We start from the raw sequence: 21,171 nt of genomic DNA on the forward strand, positions 1-21,171 counted from the left end.
GGTATCCATGCAGCAGGTCCTGTGGGTCCGTACTTTATTAAGGGTTACGTGAGGGGCCAAATTTTTCTGGAAATGCTCGAAGATTTATTTGGGCGGATAGACAACGATCAAACACTCGCGAACATCCATCATTTCAAGCAGGATAGATGCCAGACTTACGCCTTATTCAGTATCTCAATATTCATTTTGGAGAATGGATAGGCAGACGAAGATTCATTTACTGACCCGCACGGTCATGTAACCTGACACACTGTGATTTCTTCCTGTGGGACCTTCTCAAAGACCGCGATTTTGCAAGAGGACCACGCACTCTTTCCGTCCTCCGAATTTGAAAATTTTCGCGGACAGCTTCGCCGGACCTACCTCTCCGTTGAGATACGTTGTCGTAAATGAATTGATCAATATGGGTATCAATTTGAACACTGACAGTAACCATTTGTCGAATCCCTTTTGTGATTTCTTTTAATAAATTTATTTTTATGCTGCATTTTTTTTATGCCGACCTCTGTATGATAGTTTGTACTGTTCAACCGATAACTCTGTATGATAGTTTGTACTGTTCAACTGAAAAGCATAAAATTATAATATTGGCACTAGACAAAATGACTTACATTAGGATGATGAATACTGATCATAGATGGAGCTATCGAGATATTAACAGGTTGCCACTGTTCTGGAGGTACTGTAGTCATCAACCTATCAATAGATTCGTTCAGGACATCCATACCTGTGGCAGCTGCTACTTGCGTACAACCTAAATACTGGGCTCGGAGAATCTTTTTTGGTTCTTCCATTGGAGTTGGAAAAGATTGAGCTGAAAAAAATTGGTTGGGAAGAACTTGATTAATTTGAAAATTAAAAACAAGATCTAATACATTTTTAATTTTTTATAAATGTGATAATTAAATTAGAGAAAATATACATACAAACAAAAATTTGTGAATTTCTAGCTGGACGTCTGTGTTCTGTTGGTAAGTTATTTGGTCGAGTCGCTAAAGATTTTCCATTAACATCAATAGCCTTTCCTAAATTCTGTTGCAAACTTCTTTCTATCATAATTTTTTTGCATATGTCCCTAAGAGTATTTGCAATTGTTCTAGCTGGCATGTCGCATCTAAATACATGGCACATGTGCTTACGAGTGGTCCTATCTCTAGCTACGTATGCAAAATCCCTAAAATGTTCAAAAATGGATTGAGTGAAACAAATTAAGAGCATAATGACGTAGATATATATTATTTCTTAGAATCTAATTAATGCAAGGGAATATCAAATTGTATAATCATAATAAATTTTTCTTTAATTTCTTATTTCTTAGACCTTTTGATATATTAATGCATCTAAATGTTCTTGGAACAGAAGAGACCTAAAATCAAGAGTATTAATAATTTTTTCTTGATTTATATGCACAATTAAACATCCTTTCAACATTTGCAGCAGATATTTTTATTTTGCCCAACAAACTTAATTCTTCATATCATCGGTATACAAAAGAAAGTGACTAAGTTCATAATTCTAGATGTTTAGTCTTTAATGCTCATAATTGGAATTTAATATTATGTTTAAGGAAAAAATTAACAAGTCAAAAAACATTGTAGGTACCTAATGCTTATAATTTTGTACAAACATGTACAGGAGAAAATAATAAATGAACTTAGTCATTGTTTCGTGTTAATATCTTAATTTGTTCAGGACGTGACTCTTGAATCAAGATAACCATACATTATACACAACTCAGTTTGCTAGTAATTCTCGTGATAGCAGTCCCTACCACTTGAATAACAAATGAACCTACTCGTATTCTAAATCCCACACAAGTTACACAAAAACACAGATGGGTAATAAATATTACTGAAGAAACAAAACGTGACGGGAACAAGTTTCAAAAAAATTATGTTTGTCGTATATTAATACCAAAGACAAACGTCCACAAAATCGCTTAGAAATGTAAATTGTGATAATTGCCGCTACAAATGTATTGGGTTGGCGAAAACGTAATTTCGGTTTCGTATTATAAAATAAAATATTTCTTTCTATCAAAGAATAATTTTTAATCAACTATATATTTTCCATTTTGCTCAATGACTTTTATCATCTTTCTTTCCAGCTACTTGATTCCGCTCATAAAATTTCTGGTCTTTATGATCAAAAAACTGAACCAGGTGCGATTGATGGTCATCGTCATTTGTGAAAGTTTGCCCATCAAAAAATTCTGCAAGCCTCGAAATAAATGGTAATCAGATGGTGAAAAATTAGTGCTGTATAGGGGATGTGGCATCACTTCCCAGTCAAGGTCCAATAGTTTCCCAGAGTTGCCAAAGATTTGTGTTGCTTTGGATTATCATGGTGGAACACTAAACCTTTCCGTTTTTGTTTGATTGTTTCATCCTTTCATTAATTGTTGACATTAAACATCAGAATAAATTGTTTGGTTCCTTGGAAGCAGCTCAAAAAATAAAACACCTTTGCTTTCCCACCAAACTGACTGCATGAATTTTTTTTGTTGTTTCTCAGCTTTAAATTTGGTTTGTGCTGGTTCATAGTGTTTGCTCCGTGATCGTTTTCGAGCTATGTTATTGTACAGGTACAATTTTTCATTAAAAGTGATTATTCTTTTCAAGAAAGGTACCAGAGCAAAGAATACCATAACTAAGCGGTTTTTAAGAACTACTGAAATACGAATGCTGAGATCAATAGCGGAACACATTATTTGACCAGAAGAGAAATGATGAAATAAGGAAAATATGTGATATTCAAGATGTAGTGAGATAGGCGAGAAATCGGCGAAGGGAATGAAGAGACTGCGTGGTCTCGAACAATTTCGAAGACGTATTTCATACTACGCAGATATTAGATATAATGAATGGAGCCTAACATTTAATCCAAGGTTTTCAACTTACTTTCATTTAATTATTACTAATTAGTATCAAGTCAGTTGTAATAAGCCAAAAGTGATTTTTTTATTATAAAAAAAATTGACAATGATAGTTGACAACTGATTTCGAAATTTGGTATGTAACTGATTTCCGGGTATAAAAGTATATTGTAAATTAAATTTACGAACCTGCACGATTATTTTCAAGTATATATAGTTTAAAAGGAAATGGAAAATGTAAGAAAATGCATTTTCTTGAGAATTGAGTCATCTACCTCTAGGTGGGAAGTCATAATTGCAAGGCAATCACTCTTTTTATAAACATTTATTAAAATATTTATAGAAATAATACATCATCTGTAAGTGAAATGTAGAAACAGTCTTAGAAGAGTAGTTCAATTAATTACTACTAAATGATCCATCTTTTTATGGATTTTTCATTTGCCATAGAAATTAAGTATTTATGCGAAATTGGAAATCAAGAAAATTGGATAAATATTATAAATAAAAAGCAGCTCGGATAAAATTTTCCCGAAAATTGATTATTTAGTATTACTGAAGTTAAAAAGAAAAATTATATTTTCAAAAGATTTACCTTTCTCTATTTTTCCCATCGCAGCATAAAATGTAAAGTATAAGTTACTTTTAAACATTTTAAACTATTACTACCTACCTTCCATTGTCTCTTCCTACACCCCAAACTCTTATGGTATGAATCGGTTGCGTATTTAACACAGTTAGATTTTCCGGATCAAACAATTTCAATGATCCTTCATCCAAATCCATAAATAAATCTTTACCCTTAAAAAAGAGAATAGCAGTTTGATTAATAAAATATATTCAATGAATCTTGACATTTTTCTTTAATTAGATGTATTTAAAAAATGATACTTACGTCACCCCATCTTCCTACAACATCCAACAGATCATTCCTTCCTAAGGACAGATCAACAATACACTTATTTACAGCTTTACTGCTTCGTTCCGGAGTTAGATCATCCTCTGATATCTCTACCCATCCCAGAGATCTTACTGCAAATCTTATAGGACGTTCTTTGCAATCTTGGTCGGGTTTTGAAGGAAAACTCCTTCTCCTATAGTAGAATAAACATATGTATGACCAATTATACTTTTAACAACTTCCAATTGAGGTACTGACACCGCAATCTAATGCTACCACACTCAAACCTAAGTTATTTTGACATTGTAATTTTGTTTGGTTCTATAGTAGGCTAAGAATTTTTCAATATATCCTCTTATATTCGTTTTCAATTTGAGGTTCCACAGATAACAAGAGATTCATGAGGCATTAGTTACTTGGGTTTGTACCTCATGCTGTAAGTTTTTGGCGCTTGTAATCTCGACTTCTAAGCATGATAATATTTTAAATTTAAATAACTAATAAATTCTTATTTATGAATATAAGCACTTACTTTAAAGCTATTTCTTCTTTTCTTTTCCTATCGTCACTTTCTAAATTTAAAGCGGAACTAGTGCAGCTTCTAGTAACTGATAAGTTATTTTCGAAAGATGATATTAGAGCACTCTCTTTAAGGTTCAATTTTGAATTCGATTTTTCTAATTTATGATTTTCTATAATCGGGATTTCCCTTTGAATAGTGCCACTCTTTATGTGCCAATAATACGGACCATCGTTATCTAAAATATTAAAATGAATATGTGTCAGTCAATACTAAATACAAATACGTCTTGCCTTTTTAGGCTTCAAGGGAAAATCTGGATAAAAAACTGCATTCCTAATTTTTTTTATCAAATTATTATAATAAGATGTAACTCAAGAAAAAATGGGATGATTGCAATGAAACAAAGAATAGTCGATTTTTGATTTTGATATTAACTCTTTTATGAAAATGCTCTACATATTAGAAAACGTAAATGGCTAGGGAAGTTTGAAACGCATTCCAAATTACAAGATTACTGATTATAAAATAAAAAAATGTTTTGGTTTGCATTACCTTCGTGTTTTTCCCAACCAGGAGGCAACTCATTCTGACTATCCCATTCTTTTTCTGGATCTGGTGAATTAAGTTTATCTATTTGGTCTAGACTTTTAGGACATTTTCTCATTGGTACTGCATACAAATCATTCGTTATACTACCTACAATATGTTGAATACCGTTTTCGTCTTCCTTGGTCATAACAGTTTTATCGAACAGGCTAAAATAATAAACAGTTCAATAGGATGAAAATGTTGATAATAATGAAAAAAATGTTGTAATTAACATAATTATACTAATCTACTAATGGTGTGTGGACATGACATACGGAAATGAAATGGTGCAGTAACCTAAACTGGGATCACTATTTTAAATTCAGATTATTGGACTCTAAACATTATATTTATAAAAGAAATCTATTTCTTTGAAAGGAGAGCATTCCTTATTCTAATAAAATTCATTTGAAGAATATAACAACAATTAAGTCCAGCGAAGATTAAAAACAAACTAAATAAATTAAGTTTGAAACCCATTAATACTAGGGCTCCAAATTTCTAATCGTGTGGTTTGAATTTGTTTAGTAAAAACTTTGTTTTATGTTTAGCCTCTTACAAAAATTCAAATTGTCATCAGGTAAACTCTACTTACGAGGATAGTACCGGATGTACCTGGACTGACTTAGAGATGGCGGTAGTTGCTTAAAAAATACCATTGTATTAGAAAAGTTACAATATATACAGCGTATGTTTCAGGTTTGAAGACGTTGTTTAGTATTTGTTTCGCAGCCATCAATAATAAACGTTTTCAATGAATTTGTTCATCGTTATGTGATATAATAATTTTATTTGAAAGACATTAGACCAATGAATATAAAAGCTGAAATATGTTCCTTCGTTATTATTAGTAAAATATTTAAACGAGACCAGCAACTCAGTGGTCGATCAAATGAGGAAACGACTCCATAAATCCACAAAGCGGTAATGGATGATTGTCCACTGGAACTGCGTGAGCCAGCAGACATAGTAGGCATTTGAAAAAGTGTGTTGCATCGCATATTAACTGAAAATTAGGACATGAGAAAGTTGTGCGCACAATAGAACAAAAACAGCGTCGTAAAGATGTTTCCATCGAGTGTTTAGCAATGTTTCACAGAAATAAAGCCGAATTTTTGCGCTGTTTCATAGCCATGGATGAAACGTGGGTCCATCACTTCATACCCGAAACAAGAGAATCATCAAAACAATGGATTGAAAGGGAAGAACCGGATCTAAAGAAAGCAAAGACCGTTCCATCTGCAGGTAAGGTCACGGCGTGGGTTTTTTGGGATTCGCGTGGGATAATTCTCATTGACTATCTTGAAAAAGGAAAAACTATCAATGGCGAATATTATGTGAACTTATTGCAAGAAATCAAGCAAAAATGACAGCATTTGGCTAAGAAGAAAGACAATGCACCAGCTCACACATCCGTTATTGCAATGGTCAAAATTAATGAACAAAAGTTTGAATTGCTACTTTATGCATGCATATAAATATATATTTGTTCCCAAAATTTCTGTGTTTTCTTTGTTGGGCCAGGTACTTCTGGGACCATCCTCGTATAAGTAATTAGAAAATTAATTACCAAGAATTATCTAGGATAACTAAATGTTGTAAAGGTAGCTGACATTACAGTTAGTTGTAGCTGAAAAATAATTTTTTCTAAAGCTTATTGTTCTATATTCATAGTACTACATTATTGCAAGTACTTAACAGTTTATTTAGATGATTTTGATCTTTATCGGAGTAACAAATATTCACATTGCTATATCCTCTTAATATAAATCATAATAAATGAAATTCAAAATATACCAATTGCAGTGAATCAATGTTTAGTTTGTATTGTGGTAACCCATTGGGTTTTCATTAAACATGTTGAAGGACATCCCAATTTATGGTCTATAAAAAAAATAATAGATACAGGAAAAGCAGGATATCGATTTTATAATCTATGTAGAGATTATCTAATATCTAATTTAATGACTAAAGCTCACAATGGATTAAATATTAAGTATAATTGGAAAATAATATCCATTTAAATGGTTATTTATTCATATTATCTCGAATAGTAGTTTGTTTCAAGTTGCGACCAATTGTGTAACAAAAATATAAGAAAGCGAATGCACAAGACAATAACATAACTCACGAAACAATAATAAATAGAAGAGATATTCCTTTGAAGAACTGTAATTCCTGTAGATTATGAAGTACTATTAATTTTATAAAGAATGACAATAGATGATATATTAGAATATAAAGCATTGGATACACCAAATACGAGGTTTTGCGATAGACAAATCAAAACAAATATTTAAAATTAGTACAGGTGAAATAGGATTAAAACCGAAATTAAATTGGGCGCTTCTGATTTTATAGATTCTCAGAGGTTTTCGGTTATTGAATAAGCTTAGCAACTTTTAACAAAATTACGGGCACGAGTTTTAGAAATTTTGGAACTTGTAACTCAAAAAATCTTCCTCAACGCCGAAAGCTAGAGCATCCGCTCGCGAATTCCCGCCAGTGCGAATTCAAGCCAATTTACGTTCCAGGCGCACATGGAAACTGCTCTTGGAAAACTTCTTCGTTTTCAAAAAATCAAAATGCATCATGATGGTTAAGATCTTTATTCTCTACTCGGGCAAACTACCATAATTTTCTACTTAGGAAATTTTCGGAAATCTTGCAAGCTGGAGCACTATCTTTGTTCTCGGTTGATTATTATTTCAATATTCACATACTTCTTAATAATTTCTCTTTCACAAAAATGTGGGTACTCATTTTGTGTTCTACAGTTTTGGCTCCGGCACTTTTTAAGGTGAAATATTTCGAGGTTAGGAACAAATACTTGGGATACTTTTTTGTAGAATTTTGTACTCTGCATTTTTTTTTCGATTTCCTCATAGTTTTCGAGTTATTCGCGTTTCAAATTTTTTTTGAATTATTAGTCCCAAAATTTCGAAAATCCGTGCCCGTAATTTTGTTAAGATTTGCTAGACTTATTCAGTATCCCATAACTCTAGAATCTAGAAAATCAAAGCCGTCCAATTTGATTTAAGGTTTTAGCTCAAAACCGCATAATTTGCCTGTACTGTACATCGGATATGGCTTTATTGATGTTCAAAATGTTCTCCATTAAGAACAATCCACTTTTGCATTCGCTTTAACCAATTTCCATTCCGATTGAGGTACCTTCAAAACGCTCTTCAGGTGTAGAAAAGCTTTGACCCCGCAATTAATTTTTGATCTGTGAGAATATTTTTCTTGGAACTGATGTGTGAGAGCTCGCGTTGTCGTGGTGGAGTATGATTCGTCTTCTTCGATTGGTTTCCCTGATTGTTTCGAACACTTCCGACCAGCAAATACTGGTGTACCATTCAGAATTGACCAGGCGACCATTTGTTTCGAAGTGCTACATGAGCAAATAACTTTTGTTGGATTTGGATTGTTCATACGCTCGATTGTTGCAATATCAGTTTACGCACAGCATCGATTTTTTCTGGCATAACAGTAGATTTTGGAAGTCATTCTCGAAATTAATTCTGTAGCGAAGTGCGACGACGATTGAATTCGGAAAACCAGCAAAACACGGTGACTGGAGATGGCGCTTCATTACCAAAAATCGTAGCGAGTTGATCGACACACTGCAGTTGTTTAAATCCCTGTCAAAAGTCATAGAAAATCATCGCACGGTAATTTAATTTTGTGTATCAAGTATCTGTAAACAACTCAAATAGCACTCGTATGACAACACGTTCTGAGTACGTTCACCATTAGAAATGTCAAACTTTATGATGGCAATGTCATATTTTATAGAATCACATCAGTGTTGCCATATCTCAAAACTTAAGTAGCAGCCATCGTATAACGTGAAAAAATCTTTGGAAACTAGAGCTGGTAATAGATAATCGAAACTTCCAGTATATTTCATTGATATTGATTGGATCGAATTATTTAGCTTCGCAGTACATCTTCCTTCCATTCACATTTCTGCATTCCTCCAATCTCTTTGACCATCTGTTATTGTTGAATTATTGTGGATATGTCTGATTCAAATTTGTATAGGGTGATCAAATGATAATGGAAAGAATTATACCGTAGAAACTATTTTTTGTAGACTTGCGGTAAAAAAAGCTTTGCTCCCACGAATACCGTGGAAAATATATTAGATTTCCACTGATACAGTGATTATTATTTGAAATCCACCAAGTAAATTGTACAAAAAATATATGATTTTAAAAGTTTTACTCGAGTAGTAGAGAATTTTTGTTCAATAAAATGGTGAGGGTTTTTATAAAATAAGCATCTGTACCTCTAAAGTTGCAATTTCATGTTGACGCTCGGCGCTGAGCTCGAGCGTCTAATGCGGTGGTAAGAATTTAAGTGCAATTTCATGGTGAAGCTCGACGCTGGTTTAGAGCATCAAATGAGGTCACGTGATATATTTTCGACTGGAATGCAGTCTAATATAAGAGCGTCAAGCCTCAAAACACTGAAAAAAATAATAAAATATACACTTCCGTCAATATATAATTTATTCAATAATTGTTTGAATAAATTATTAGCTTAAATAGGTGAATTATTCTAATTGATGAATTTATGTGATATCGTTGAAGTTATTGATAAAATATATACCTTGCACTATTAAGAACAATTAACAGTTGATAATATGGGTTGAGGTTTTTTTGCTACAATACCCGATTTCAAAAGCTAAACAATATTTAGTTTTGGCGTTGCGTTAATTTTAGATGATGCTCAAGTTGGAATTATAGCACATAAACTCATTAGACGCTCTAAGCCAGCGTCGAGCTTCACCATGAAATTGCATCTTTAGATTATAACGCCATTTGAAATAGTTGTAGTGCTATAGAGCGTTACACACATGGCAAACAAATATGAAGTAATCAGTCATTGATTTTAGGCTTCATTCAATAATAATTTTATTTCAAGTGAACTGTGAATAATGCATTATTACCCTTTTCAGAACACGAGTAAACAGTTACTAATATAACTTTTTTCAGTATATTAATCGATTTTTATAAATCAATTATTCAAACTGATACACGTTAATGATACCCAGAAAACATGCCAAGCAAAGTTTAGCTTTGATGTTTAATACTCTTTACATCTGCCGCTACATTTATTTCAGATGGCGCTCGAATTCTTAGCACGTGAGTGCATTTAACGAGCGTCTGCAACAAATTACATACTGAACGACTAAATGAATTTTAACAATATTGATCTTGGTGAAAATAGTTATTTATTTAGTAAGTACGGAAAAGCGAGTTTTTGAGTATTAACACGTGCATGAAATAGTTATTTTCCTAACAAGTGCGGAAAGTGATACTTTCCCGCACGCGACTGCAGTTGTCCTGAACGACGCGGAGCGGAGTTAGGGCAAGCGGCCAAGTGCGGGAAAGACACTTTGCGCATGAGTTAGGAACATTATTTTTTCTACGACCGTATATACAAAAAAGTAAACCAACCCATTTTTCTAAAATTATTTTATTCCAACAAACATAATAATATACAAAACTTTAACTAAAAACTACTAATCATTATAAATATTAATTTGTTGCATTCTGTAGACTAGACTAGAATTGCCGGCCCAGTGGAGTTATTTGGTTTCAACTGGAAGGTAGATGACGTTGGTGAGGATGGCATCGGTTGCAGGTCGCATAAAGATGACGATGACGGTGACGGCAACGGTTTTAAGTCATTTGTAGTACAGAGAATTTTATTTGATATTTTTTTCTTCTGATTCTCGGAGTCCTCCAAATAGCCCTCAGCGACAGTAGTAGACTTCCAGTCACCCAGACGCTTTAGGTTGGTTATTTCTTCGCCGGAGTCTGCTAGGAACGTTGCCGAAGAACGTTTGAAACTGTGTCCTGTATAACGTTCCAGATTAGGTAGGCGATCTCTGCTGGCTTCTTGTCAAAAGTGTTTACGCCAACACATTGAACTGAGCATTTTCCATTCTTATAATGAATAAAAAATCGGCGGTGTGGAATGGTAGGTGGTCGTAAATCTGCGTAGTTTCAAATAGGTTCCATCATTTATTTATTCAGATAAAACAAATGATCTTGACGAATGATTTTTGGAATCAGAAATTTTCACAATTAGGTTGCCTTTATCTTGAATGTCGTCGACAGTGATATTTACAAGCTCGGACCTGCGGAGAGCGCCAGCCAGTGCAAAATTGGTACTCACTTTAATCATCAGGTATACCTCATCGGGAGCTAGCATAACCCTGGATATATCTTCTTTAGTAAAAACTAAAAACTTGTGCTTTCTGAATGAATGTTTAATTTCTTCATTTTCTTCTGAGTTTTTGAATAATTCACCGTAATATTACAAGTACATTCAGCCAACTGTAAATAATTTCATGGTTTTTACCAAAAGAGAAAAAATCGGAGGTCGATTTTCAAGAGTGAAATATCGATACACGGACTAGATTTAGTACAACATATTTAAAAAATCGATTTATTTGATCCGATGAATCGATTCTTGGTTTAATCGATTTCAGATCGCCATGTCTAGTTCTAATAAAATCAGTATATTTATGGTATTCATGGTGTTAACTATCGCTATCGTAACCGATCAAATACCCAAAACGCCGAATAATCTTATTCCATTTAAGATCACTTTTTCCATATTTTGCAAATAAATTAAACCCTATTGTTTCGGGACGAATATAAATACTTGTATTTTTATTAGTAACTGTATTTAATAGTGCCGGGATTGAAGTGATACGAAGATACTGAAGGTCAATACGGGTTACTAAAAATCATCACAAACAGAAGATGAAAATCTGAGACTTTGGCTTGGAGTTTTATTTTTCTTATAACAATTGGTGGAAATAAGTCTTCTTTATTAATAGTAATTTTCAAGTTGCCTCTGTATTTTTTCTTAAGATTCCAATTGTACGTCCAGCTTTTGCTGATTTTCTTTTAAAAGAGGTAAAGCATTAGATTTTTCATTTTTCCTACTCTCACCATTATTTTTATTTGTCTCCTTTCAGACCTCCATTCCCCTCCTCCCTTAATAATTTTATTATATATATATATATATATATATATATATATATATATATATATATATATATAATAATTTTGTTAAAAGACGTATAGGAGCAAAATATAATGACAACTGGAGAAAGAAGAAAGCAATTAGTAAGAAGTAAAGGATGGAGTACCTCAATAGTATAGTATACAATAAATAAATCAGATGAAAAATTTAAATTTGGAAAATGGGAAGATTGGATATTACATTCAATGGATATGTCACACCTACTTTTCCTGTATGCGAAACAATACAATACTGTATAGAAATTCTATTACATACTTTTCCCAGACAGTAGAACTTTCACTCAAGTCCTTATCAGACAAAGAATTTCCATTCCATTCATTACCCCTACAACAAATAACATATACTACTATTTCTTACAAATTTCTCAAATAATTACCGTTTCTAACTGATACTATTGAAAATTGGACCAATTAGAGATTATTCTTTAAGATTTGATGGAAAAAATTCAGGATTAAGTAGATGACGTGAAAATAATGCTGAGACATGAAGAAAAATCTCATTCCACCATTCGTTTCTGAGTTATAAACCTCTAAATTTTACTAGGAGAACTTGTACAATCTATAGATATCAAAAATGAATGTTTCAATCGGTTGTTCAACAAAAAGTTACTGTTTGTTTAACTCGATAAAATCTATGGTTTAGGAGATATGTAGAGTTTTAGATCACCGAGGAAACCGTTCGCCATAAAGAGACATTCTGAAGAAAATTATCATAAATTGTAATTATTCATTGAAATTACTTACAGGAAGTATTAAAACACAGTTAATCATTTCTTTGAGAACTAATGATAAAATAAACAAACATTGTCCTACATACTATCGAAGATCATATGACTGGCATAAGGAAAAACTTGAAAGAGATTAATAATTATTTTTCATCTATTAGGCTACTGTCATATTCAATTAAAAATTACAAGCGACTTAATTTTTTATGTCAGTTTACTGTCAATCTTTTCAAAATCTGTCATCAATTATTATCACATCGCATTTAAAGTTTCAATATTGTAGAATTTACCTTTAGTAAATATGCCGACATGCATTTGATGTATGGTTTGACTTCTGGTAACTCGTCAAAAGCCAGATGGTTGTATACTAAACGCTTTCCTGGCAGAATTGTACCCGACTGTAGAACTTTTGTTAGGTTGTATCAACGACAACTATTCGTAGGATTTTCTAGAGGCAACTCCTTTTTCCATTTCACATCCATATATTGCATACCAAGGAAGTTGAGGATTATCTAACAAGACTGACTTACGCTCGTTGGTTTATAGATAAACAATGAGTTGATAATGCAATTGTTGGAAACGTACTTTTTACTGATGAAGCTGGTTACACACAAGGCGGTTCTATTAATTCAAATAATTTACATTTGTGGACAGATGAAAATCCTAAAGGTACAATCAGACAAAGAATCAACACGATTTTTTATCGGCAGGAATAGTGGGTAATAATTTAGTAAGTCCATATTTTTTGGATAATAACCTGAATGGTCAGCGATAATTAGAATTACTCCAAAATGATTTACCACCCATGTTATATAATATTATTCTAAACATTCGCAGAGATAATTGGTTCATGCACGATGGACCCCTGACCACTTCATAAATGAGGTAACAAATGCAGTTCAATTAGAAATGTTTGATTGTGTTTAAATACCTCTCATTAGTATTTTCAATAAATAATTACAATTTATGATAATTTTCTTCAGAATGTCTCTTTATGGCGAACGGTTTCCTCGGTGATCTAAAACTCTACATATCTCCTAAACCATACATTTTATCGAGTTAAACAAACAGTAACTTTTTGTTGAACAACCGATTGAAAAATTCATTTTTGATATACATATTTAGATTGTACAAGGTATCCCTGTGAAAGTTACTGATTATTATTCATTGGGCATGAGCCGTCCCCGGCCTTTAGATAGTAGTGTGGAATTATTTATTCCGTCAAACATAAGTAATAATCTATTAAAAATTCATAATGTTCAAATGTATAATTTAGAAAATATACTTAATTATAAGTTCTGATTTCGCAAATTTTAAATTCTATAACTCAGAAACGAGGGGCCGCATGAGAAAATGTTTTTTAGGTCACAGCATTATTTTCACGTCATCTACTCACTCCTGAATTTTTTGCATCTAGTCCCGGAACACTCTATACAAAAATACTGTATATAAAAATATTTTCTATTTTCTCTCATACTTTCGTAATTTTAATAAGTTGAAATATCAAAAACATGTTAATGGCATACATTTGATATAATAATGAAGAAACTATCTTACAAGGTGTGTGAGAAAAGCAATGATACTGAGTTTTCATTTACCAAAGTTTTTTTTTAAATAACAATTCAATGTAAGTACTTGGCTTATGTTGAGTATAAACCGACGGACCTGTTAGTCCCACACTCGGTTCCACTACTCGAAGCCTTCAAATGGTGTGCATCTTAACTGATTTAACTTAATAATCACCATATGTCCAAAATGATGTCCTACATAAGACATACAGCATTGATTTAAATCAGCATTTTGTTCAATTGTGAGGTGATGTGGGGTTGTGGGTTAATTTTATGATGTAATGTTTATGGTGCTGATTACTTAACAGCGCTAACTACTGATGTTGACGATGACCGAATCATAATTGAAGAGGATCATCATGTAACTGCTCGAGAGGTAGCGAAGAGGCTACATATATCGTACACAACAATTGAAAAACACTTAAAATATCTTGGGCTAGTTAAGAAGCTTGATAATTGGGTATCTCACGAATTGAAAGAAATTCATCTAACACAAAGGATGAACATTTGCGATATGTACCTTAAACTAAATGAAACCGACCCTTTCTTGAAAAGGATTATCAGTGGTGATGAAAAATGGTGCCTGTACAGTAACATACTTCGCAAACGATAATGGAGCAAACACGATGAACCAGCACAAACAACATGGAAAGCTGAAAAACAACAAAAAAGCTGATGCCGTCTGTTTGGTGGGATTACAAAGGTGTTGTGTTTTGTGAACTGCTTCCAAGGAATCAAACGATTAATTCTGATGTTTACTGTCAAAAATTAATGAAAGTGGATGAAGCAATCAAAGAAAAACTACCAGAATTGTCAAATAGGAAAGGTTTAGTTTTCCACCATAATAATGCAAGGCATCACATATATTTGGCAACTTATGGAAAACTATTGGAGCTTGGCTGGGCGGTGATGCCATGTCCCTCATACAGTTCTTTTCTGGCACCATCTAATTACCATTTATTTCGAACTTTCGAAAGGAGATTACTTTGAATGGTCAAACTTTCACAAATGACGATGTCCTTCTATCGCACCTAGTTCAGTTTTTTGCTGATAAGATCCAGACATTTTATGAGCACGGAATCATGAAGCTGAACGAAAGATGGAGGTCTCCCTGATCGAGGTTCATCTTCAATGAATTGAGCGGAAAGCCAGCGCTGTGCTTTGAGTAAGCAATTTTTTCCAAAGGCATTCTGATGCTCCAGTTTTTGTGAAATCAACATAATTTCAACAAACAAAACTCTTTCTTTTAACAAGTGCAATCATTTTTAATTTAGTATTAAAGCGTGTCAGCAAATGAGCATAATATCGGGCAATAACCGTTTTTTTTCTAACTATTTGGAATCGTAAAACAGTGGTTATCACCTCATTAGCTGGAAAAACAGCTTTTTTGCTTTATTGACAATAAGTTCCTCGGATGACGTACATAATATGGACTTTATTATCTGGAGGGTATAATTATATGCCCAAGTTTCTTTGACTGTGACAAATCGGCAGAAAAATTCTTTTGAATTACGAGCGAGCCTTTGATCAGCATTTTACAATCGCAGCACCCACATTACAGATATTTTTTTTATATGTAAACGTTTACGCCAAATATTGCATAAATGTTCGGTCGAAATATTTTCTTCATTAGCTAAGTTACTTACTTTTATACTGGGATCGTTAATCAGAAAGACACATATTTTATTAACCATTTTTGGAGCAGTTTCAGTGAATGACGGTTCCGAACTTTAGGCATTATTCATCTTCTAATGGTTTCTTTTAGGAGCAGAGAACAAATTACAAATTATTCCTTGTGACGGAACACTTTCAAGAAAATATTAATTCTTCGTCGATTTATAAAATCATGTTTAATTGACGCTCAAAATTCTTTTCCTCAATATTTAGCCAACACAAAAATATTTTTCTCAATATAAGTATTGAAATGTCATATGTCATATGTCAAATTAATATAAAATTTTGGCATATGATATTAGACATATATGACAGAAACTAACAATATAATCACCATAGGGTTAGTTTTTCGTCAAACTCCCCTCGTACCACTGTCACAAATAACGCGTAAGTTGTAGGGTAGGTTAAACAAACAACTTTAGAATATGCTATGACAATAACGTTGTCAGATTGACCACAGTGTTGCTAGTCTTATTATTTTTCTCACACTCCTTGGAGATCCGGTGTAGTGTAATTGTAAAATGTGATAGTTAAACGTACAGTTCTTATTAGAAAGTGACATCTTCCAGTTGATGAGTTTGCGAATATTTAAAAACCTTTATTTTTAAATTTATTCTTCATATTATTTAGTATCGTACGAGGCATATCCATAATGTAGGTTTCGTTTCTATTTCTATCAGTCGCAGCGCTGCGATCACAGTTGCAAGCATGCGCGGCAATTACTCTGACCCCATTTTCAAATCGCTTCTGCCGTCGTGTACTTTGTGTTGCTTCTTTATGATGTCAGTCTTAATCGAAAATGTCGTCACTTGTGAAATCAGATTTGTGATTCGTTTTCTAAATACAAAGAAAGTTAAACCAAATCTGCTTACGGACAAAATTCTTTAAATGATTCAACGATTGGAAGATATGCCAGACAGTTCAATGAAGGATGCACGATGATGAGCGCCGTGAACGGCTTTCTTTGGATACTGATATTTGGTTCACACAATCGAAAAGAAGTTTAAGCAGAATCGTAAGTTTACAATTAGTGCTCTTGCTATGGAATTCCGAAAATCTTACGATCGCTAGTTACTGGAAAACAGAAATTTCGAAAATTTTGCTCACGTTGGGTACCCAAAATTCGTACACAAAACAACGAATGAACAGTTCACTTCAGTTTTTGAAACAATGAAGATGGTGATGACACCCCAGATAATAAACGGCAATAAATGGAATTGGGGCATACCTCAACCTAAGTAAATTTTGAGACCTCGAAAACTCATGTGTAACGTTTTTTTGGGACCGAAAAGGCATTTTGCTGATTGATTTCTTATCACGAGATGAAACAATCATTTGTTTATTACGATACTATGAAGTGCACCGCTCAAGGATTCCTGTCGAAAGGTGTTGTTTATTTCACAAGAGAATTTCCACAGGATTTTGGCTGGGAAGAGTTTAATCATCCTCCGTACAGACCGGACTTCGCTCCCAGCAGTTTTTATTTCTTTATATACCGAAAATCTTTCCTTGGTGGTCAACACTTCATCGATGATAATGAGACACAAAACATGTTACCCGATGGCTTAAAACATATTCTATGAAGAAGGCATACAAAAATTTGTGTCACGCTATGAAATTGCTTACAAAGTTTTGAAATCTATGTAGAAAATAAGTGAACGTTGCAGATTTTTGTGCAATAAATATATTTTCTGTATTTGTAAACGTTTGATATAACGAAACGAAACTTCCTTTGCGGATATACCTCGTATTTATGTTTTTTTCATTAACTTGTCCATATCCTATTGTTATAAGAGAGGTTGAAACTTTTAATGTACTTTCATTTGAAAGAAGCACTTTTAGTATCAGAGAGAAACAATGAAAAAAGAAAAAGACTGGACAAACGACATTAAAATATATCACAAAATAAAAATATCGGAGCTTACCTTCTATTGTCCATATAATTCTGAGTGACAGGTCCTTTATTAATATCTACACCCATTGAAGTAATATCTAAAGCGGCGTAAGCTTTTCTACTGGCGTTCGTAGCAATAGAGCCCTTCCCTCCGTGACCCATGTTACAAATATCGTCTAGTTCCTGATAGATGTCTTCATATATATTCTCTGTGTTTGAATTCAAAGCATCGTCCAAACGAGTTGAGGGACCTAGTCGATAATTCGGATTTTCGTAACTTAAGAGGCCATTTTCTAGAAAAAATTTAATAACTTATTTAAATCAATATAAGACATGTAATGTACGATCTAGTGATATCAACTCGTGTTCGATGTTAGCGCACCAATCAATATATTTAATCCACACTTATTTTACTTTTATTTTGGATCAATATCATCGTTAGTGCCAGTCTGGTCCGAAGGTTTGTTTACATTTCCGAGCGAACCTGTTAAGAAACTAGTCGATGCTTGGCCTCTAAGGATTGGAAAAATCTAGAGAGTTCGATTTGAAATATGTAGGGTAATTTTATCATGTTAATTCACGATGTGTGGCTATTAAATAACGTAACGGTGTTAAACATTCTATTTAGAATCTACACATTAGTTTTTATTATCACCTTCAATATACGGGAACATTTAATCACACGGGTGAACAAAAAAAATTTTAGCATATACATAAAAAGAAATTTGATTAGAATTTAAAAATATTTGCTTTTTAAGAATTTACAGTGATTTGACAATGTTTGATTTTTATGCCCGATCAATGTCGGTTTTTGCGCGCCATTGGTGTAGAAAGAGAACTAAGAGGGCGTGCGAGCAGTATTTCTTGCATCGCTCGTTGTGTACGACAGTTGGGGTTTGAATATTACAGGAAAATAACGTCTTTCACGTCATTTTTCACTGTATCAATCTGTGCAAAATGGCAAGAAGTTGTAAGCGAGATGCTGATTCGTTTTGTTATATTTGCGGTCAATTTATCAAAATGAGAAAGAAAAAGTATGATTTAAGTACAAATTCAAAGATTTGCTAGGCATATCAAGCTTACATTGACCCACCAGTCAAAAATCAAGGCAAAAAATAGGCTCCACATGTATCATGTAACTATTGCAGATACAATCATGACGGTAAGTTCATTTTCTCTTTTTTATTCTATTGACTATCTTATAATATCATGAACTAGGTTTACGTTACGTAACGTTTTATTGTAGGTTGGTACCGAGGTGAGAAAAGAGCAATAAAGTTTGCAATGACGAAAATTTGGAGGAATCATTACACTGATTGTTATTTTTGTATTGTGAATTCACTCAGAGGTAATAATTCAAAAAATACAACTTATCATCCACTTCTGCTCCAATACCGCATAGAGAAGAAAATCCTGTACCTTCTCCGTCATTGTTGGAAAATCAACTACTCTCTCAAGGCAGCCCTCAATCACTAAGTTCTCTGTATCCGTACAATCTGAATTCGTTTTTGAATTTGAACCAAAAATATCACACCTCATCAACTCTTAAGATCTCAATGACTTAAATCTTCCAAAAAGTAATGCCGAGTTACTAGCATCGCGATTAAAATAATGGAATCCGATATTCGACTATCCCGTCAAAGAAAACGTCATGAAGAATTTTCTCGTTTCTCTAGTAAAGAAGATGGCCTCGGTTTTTGCCATGACGTGAAAGGTCTATTTGAAGAAATCGGTATTCCATGTCATACATCTACATCTTTTTATTGACAGTTCAATTAAAAGTCTGAAAGCTGTTCTACTACACAATGGGAACAAATTTCCATCGATTCCCTTAAGTTACTCTATACATCTCAAAGAAAATTACAATAGTATTGAAATGCTATTAAACGCAATTAAAAATATGGAATACAAGTGGGAAGTTATTGGTGATTTCCAGATGGTGTAGATAGTAAAAATGATGCCGCTCACTATCGACAAAAACATTGGCCTGCACGAACTGATGACGAAGTAGGAAATATAATGTCAAACAGGTAGGCAATTGTCAATCTCTAAACTATATTAATGCCACCATTGCATATTAAATTGGGTTTTATTAAACAATATGTAAAGGCTCTCAATCATAGGTTTAAAGCTTTCAAATATTTGAAAAGTTTGTTTGTCCAAAGCTATCAGATGCGAAAATTAAAGCTGGAAGCTTTGTTGGCTCCCAAAAAAAAATTATGAATTATGATATTTTTGTAGTTACTCAGCAATAAAGAGAAAAAAGTCTGGATCAGTTTTAAGACAGTAGTTCATAGTTTTCTTGGAAACCATAGAAGAACTGATCGCTGATATGATCACGAATTTTTCTATCATGGGATGTAGAATGTCTCTAAAAATGCATATGTTACATTCTCATCTAGATAAAGTTGAAGATGATATGGTGGCTTATTCGGAAAAACAAGGGGAACGCTTTCATCAAGACATAGTGGAATTTGAGAGACGTTACCAAGACCAGTATACTAAAAGCATGATGGGAGGCTATATTTGGGGGTTAATCAGAGAAACTTCTACCGAACATGACAGAAAAAGTGGAAAAAATCATTTTAAATTACTTAACTCCAGTTTAAAACTTTTGAATTTTATATATTTCAATAAATCATCTCTTTGTGGGCTTTTTATGTGCTTTCATTGATTTTATACTCATAAAAACACATTCAGAAGAATTTTTTGTTCTAATTCTTATTTCTAGGTATAAAAGCAATAAAAATAAATATACACGTATACGCCCATACGTAAAAATGTAGACCAGTGTTATGACTCTTATGAAAAATTGTCTGACATAAAATTTTTTGTATACTATGTTATGGATTTTGTAGATTTTTTGTCTATGTCAAATATTTTGAGATATGACGTCTTCGGTTGATATCTTCAGTTCTAAACCCTGAATTTATAATTAGATAGGTTTTTCTCAATTCACGAATACAAGGTATAGTGGGTCTATGACTTATGGATTACGGTTTAAAAACATTAAATTCAATTGTAAGTATTAATAATAAGAACTTAAGTAATTATCGCCGTAAATATATGATTACAGCAAACGTAGCAAATTATCAATTCGTTCGTTACTGATAGAAACCTCTGGTTTTCATCAACCACATTGAAAATTTAAATTAAAAGGGTTAGTATGTGTATTTTCAATTCTCTGTTCAACAGTAGATTTTGTGACGTTAATAAGAATTATTTGAGGTTTCGATGTGTGATTTCAAATAGCAGCAATCTTTGTTAACGTAAGAATGAAATGGACAAAATCATATTAAAAACCAACAACTAGAGATATTTGTTAAGTATCTATGTTGGCGAAGGAATTAAAT

At 33.0% G+C, this 21,171-nt stretch overlaps 1 protein-coding gene across 7 annotated transcripts in view; it reads right to left on the reverse strand.

The window, feature by feature from the left end:
* Positions 1–21,171, reverse strand: part of LOC130452788 (protein Fe65 homolog) — a 92,581-nt gene that overhangs the window by 17,181 nt on the left and 54,229 nt on the right. For 5 of the 7 annotated variants that reach the window (XM_056792231.1, XM_056792230.1, XM_056792235.1 and 2 more), the window contains 8 exons: positions 17,850–18,111; positions 12,214–12,282; positions 4,852–5,054; positions 4,309–4,534; positions 3,771–3,969; positions 3,549–3,676; positions 927–1,174; positions 612–814 (listed from right to left, as the gene is read on the reverse strand). In XM_056792231.1, the coding sequence (XP_056648209.1) occupies positions 612–814; positions 927–1,174; positions 3,549–3,676; positions 3,771–3,969; positions 4,309–4,534; positions 4,852–5,054; positions 12,214–12,282; positions 17,850–18,111 (1,538 nt within the window). The remainder of the gene's footprint in view (positions 1–611; positions 815–926; positions 1,175–3,548; positions 3,677–3,770; positions 3,970–4,308; positions 4,535–4,851; positions 5,055–12,213; positions 12,283–17,849; positions 18,112–21,171) is intronic. The other 2 variants (XM_056792234.1, XM_056792236.1) reach the window with 1 other exon arrangement.

The sequence above is a fragment of the Diorhabda sublineata genome, chromosome 2 (assembly GCF_026230105.1).
Source record: "Diorhabda sublineata isolate icDioSubl1.1 chromosome 2, icDioSubl1.1, whole genome shotgun sequence".
Classification (NCBI taxonomy): Eukaryota; Metazoa; Arthropoda; class Insecta; order Coleoptera; family Chrysomelidae; genus Diorhabda; species Diorhabda sublineata.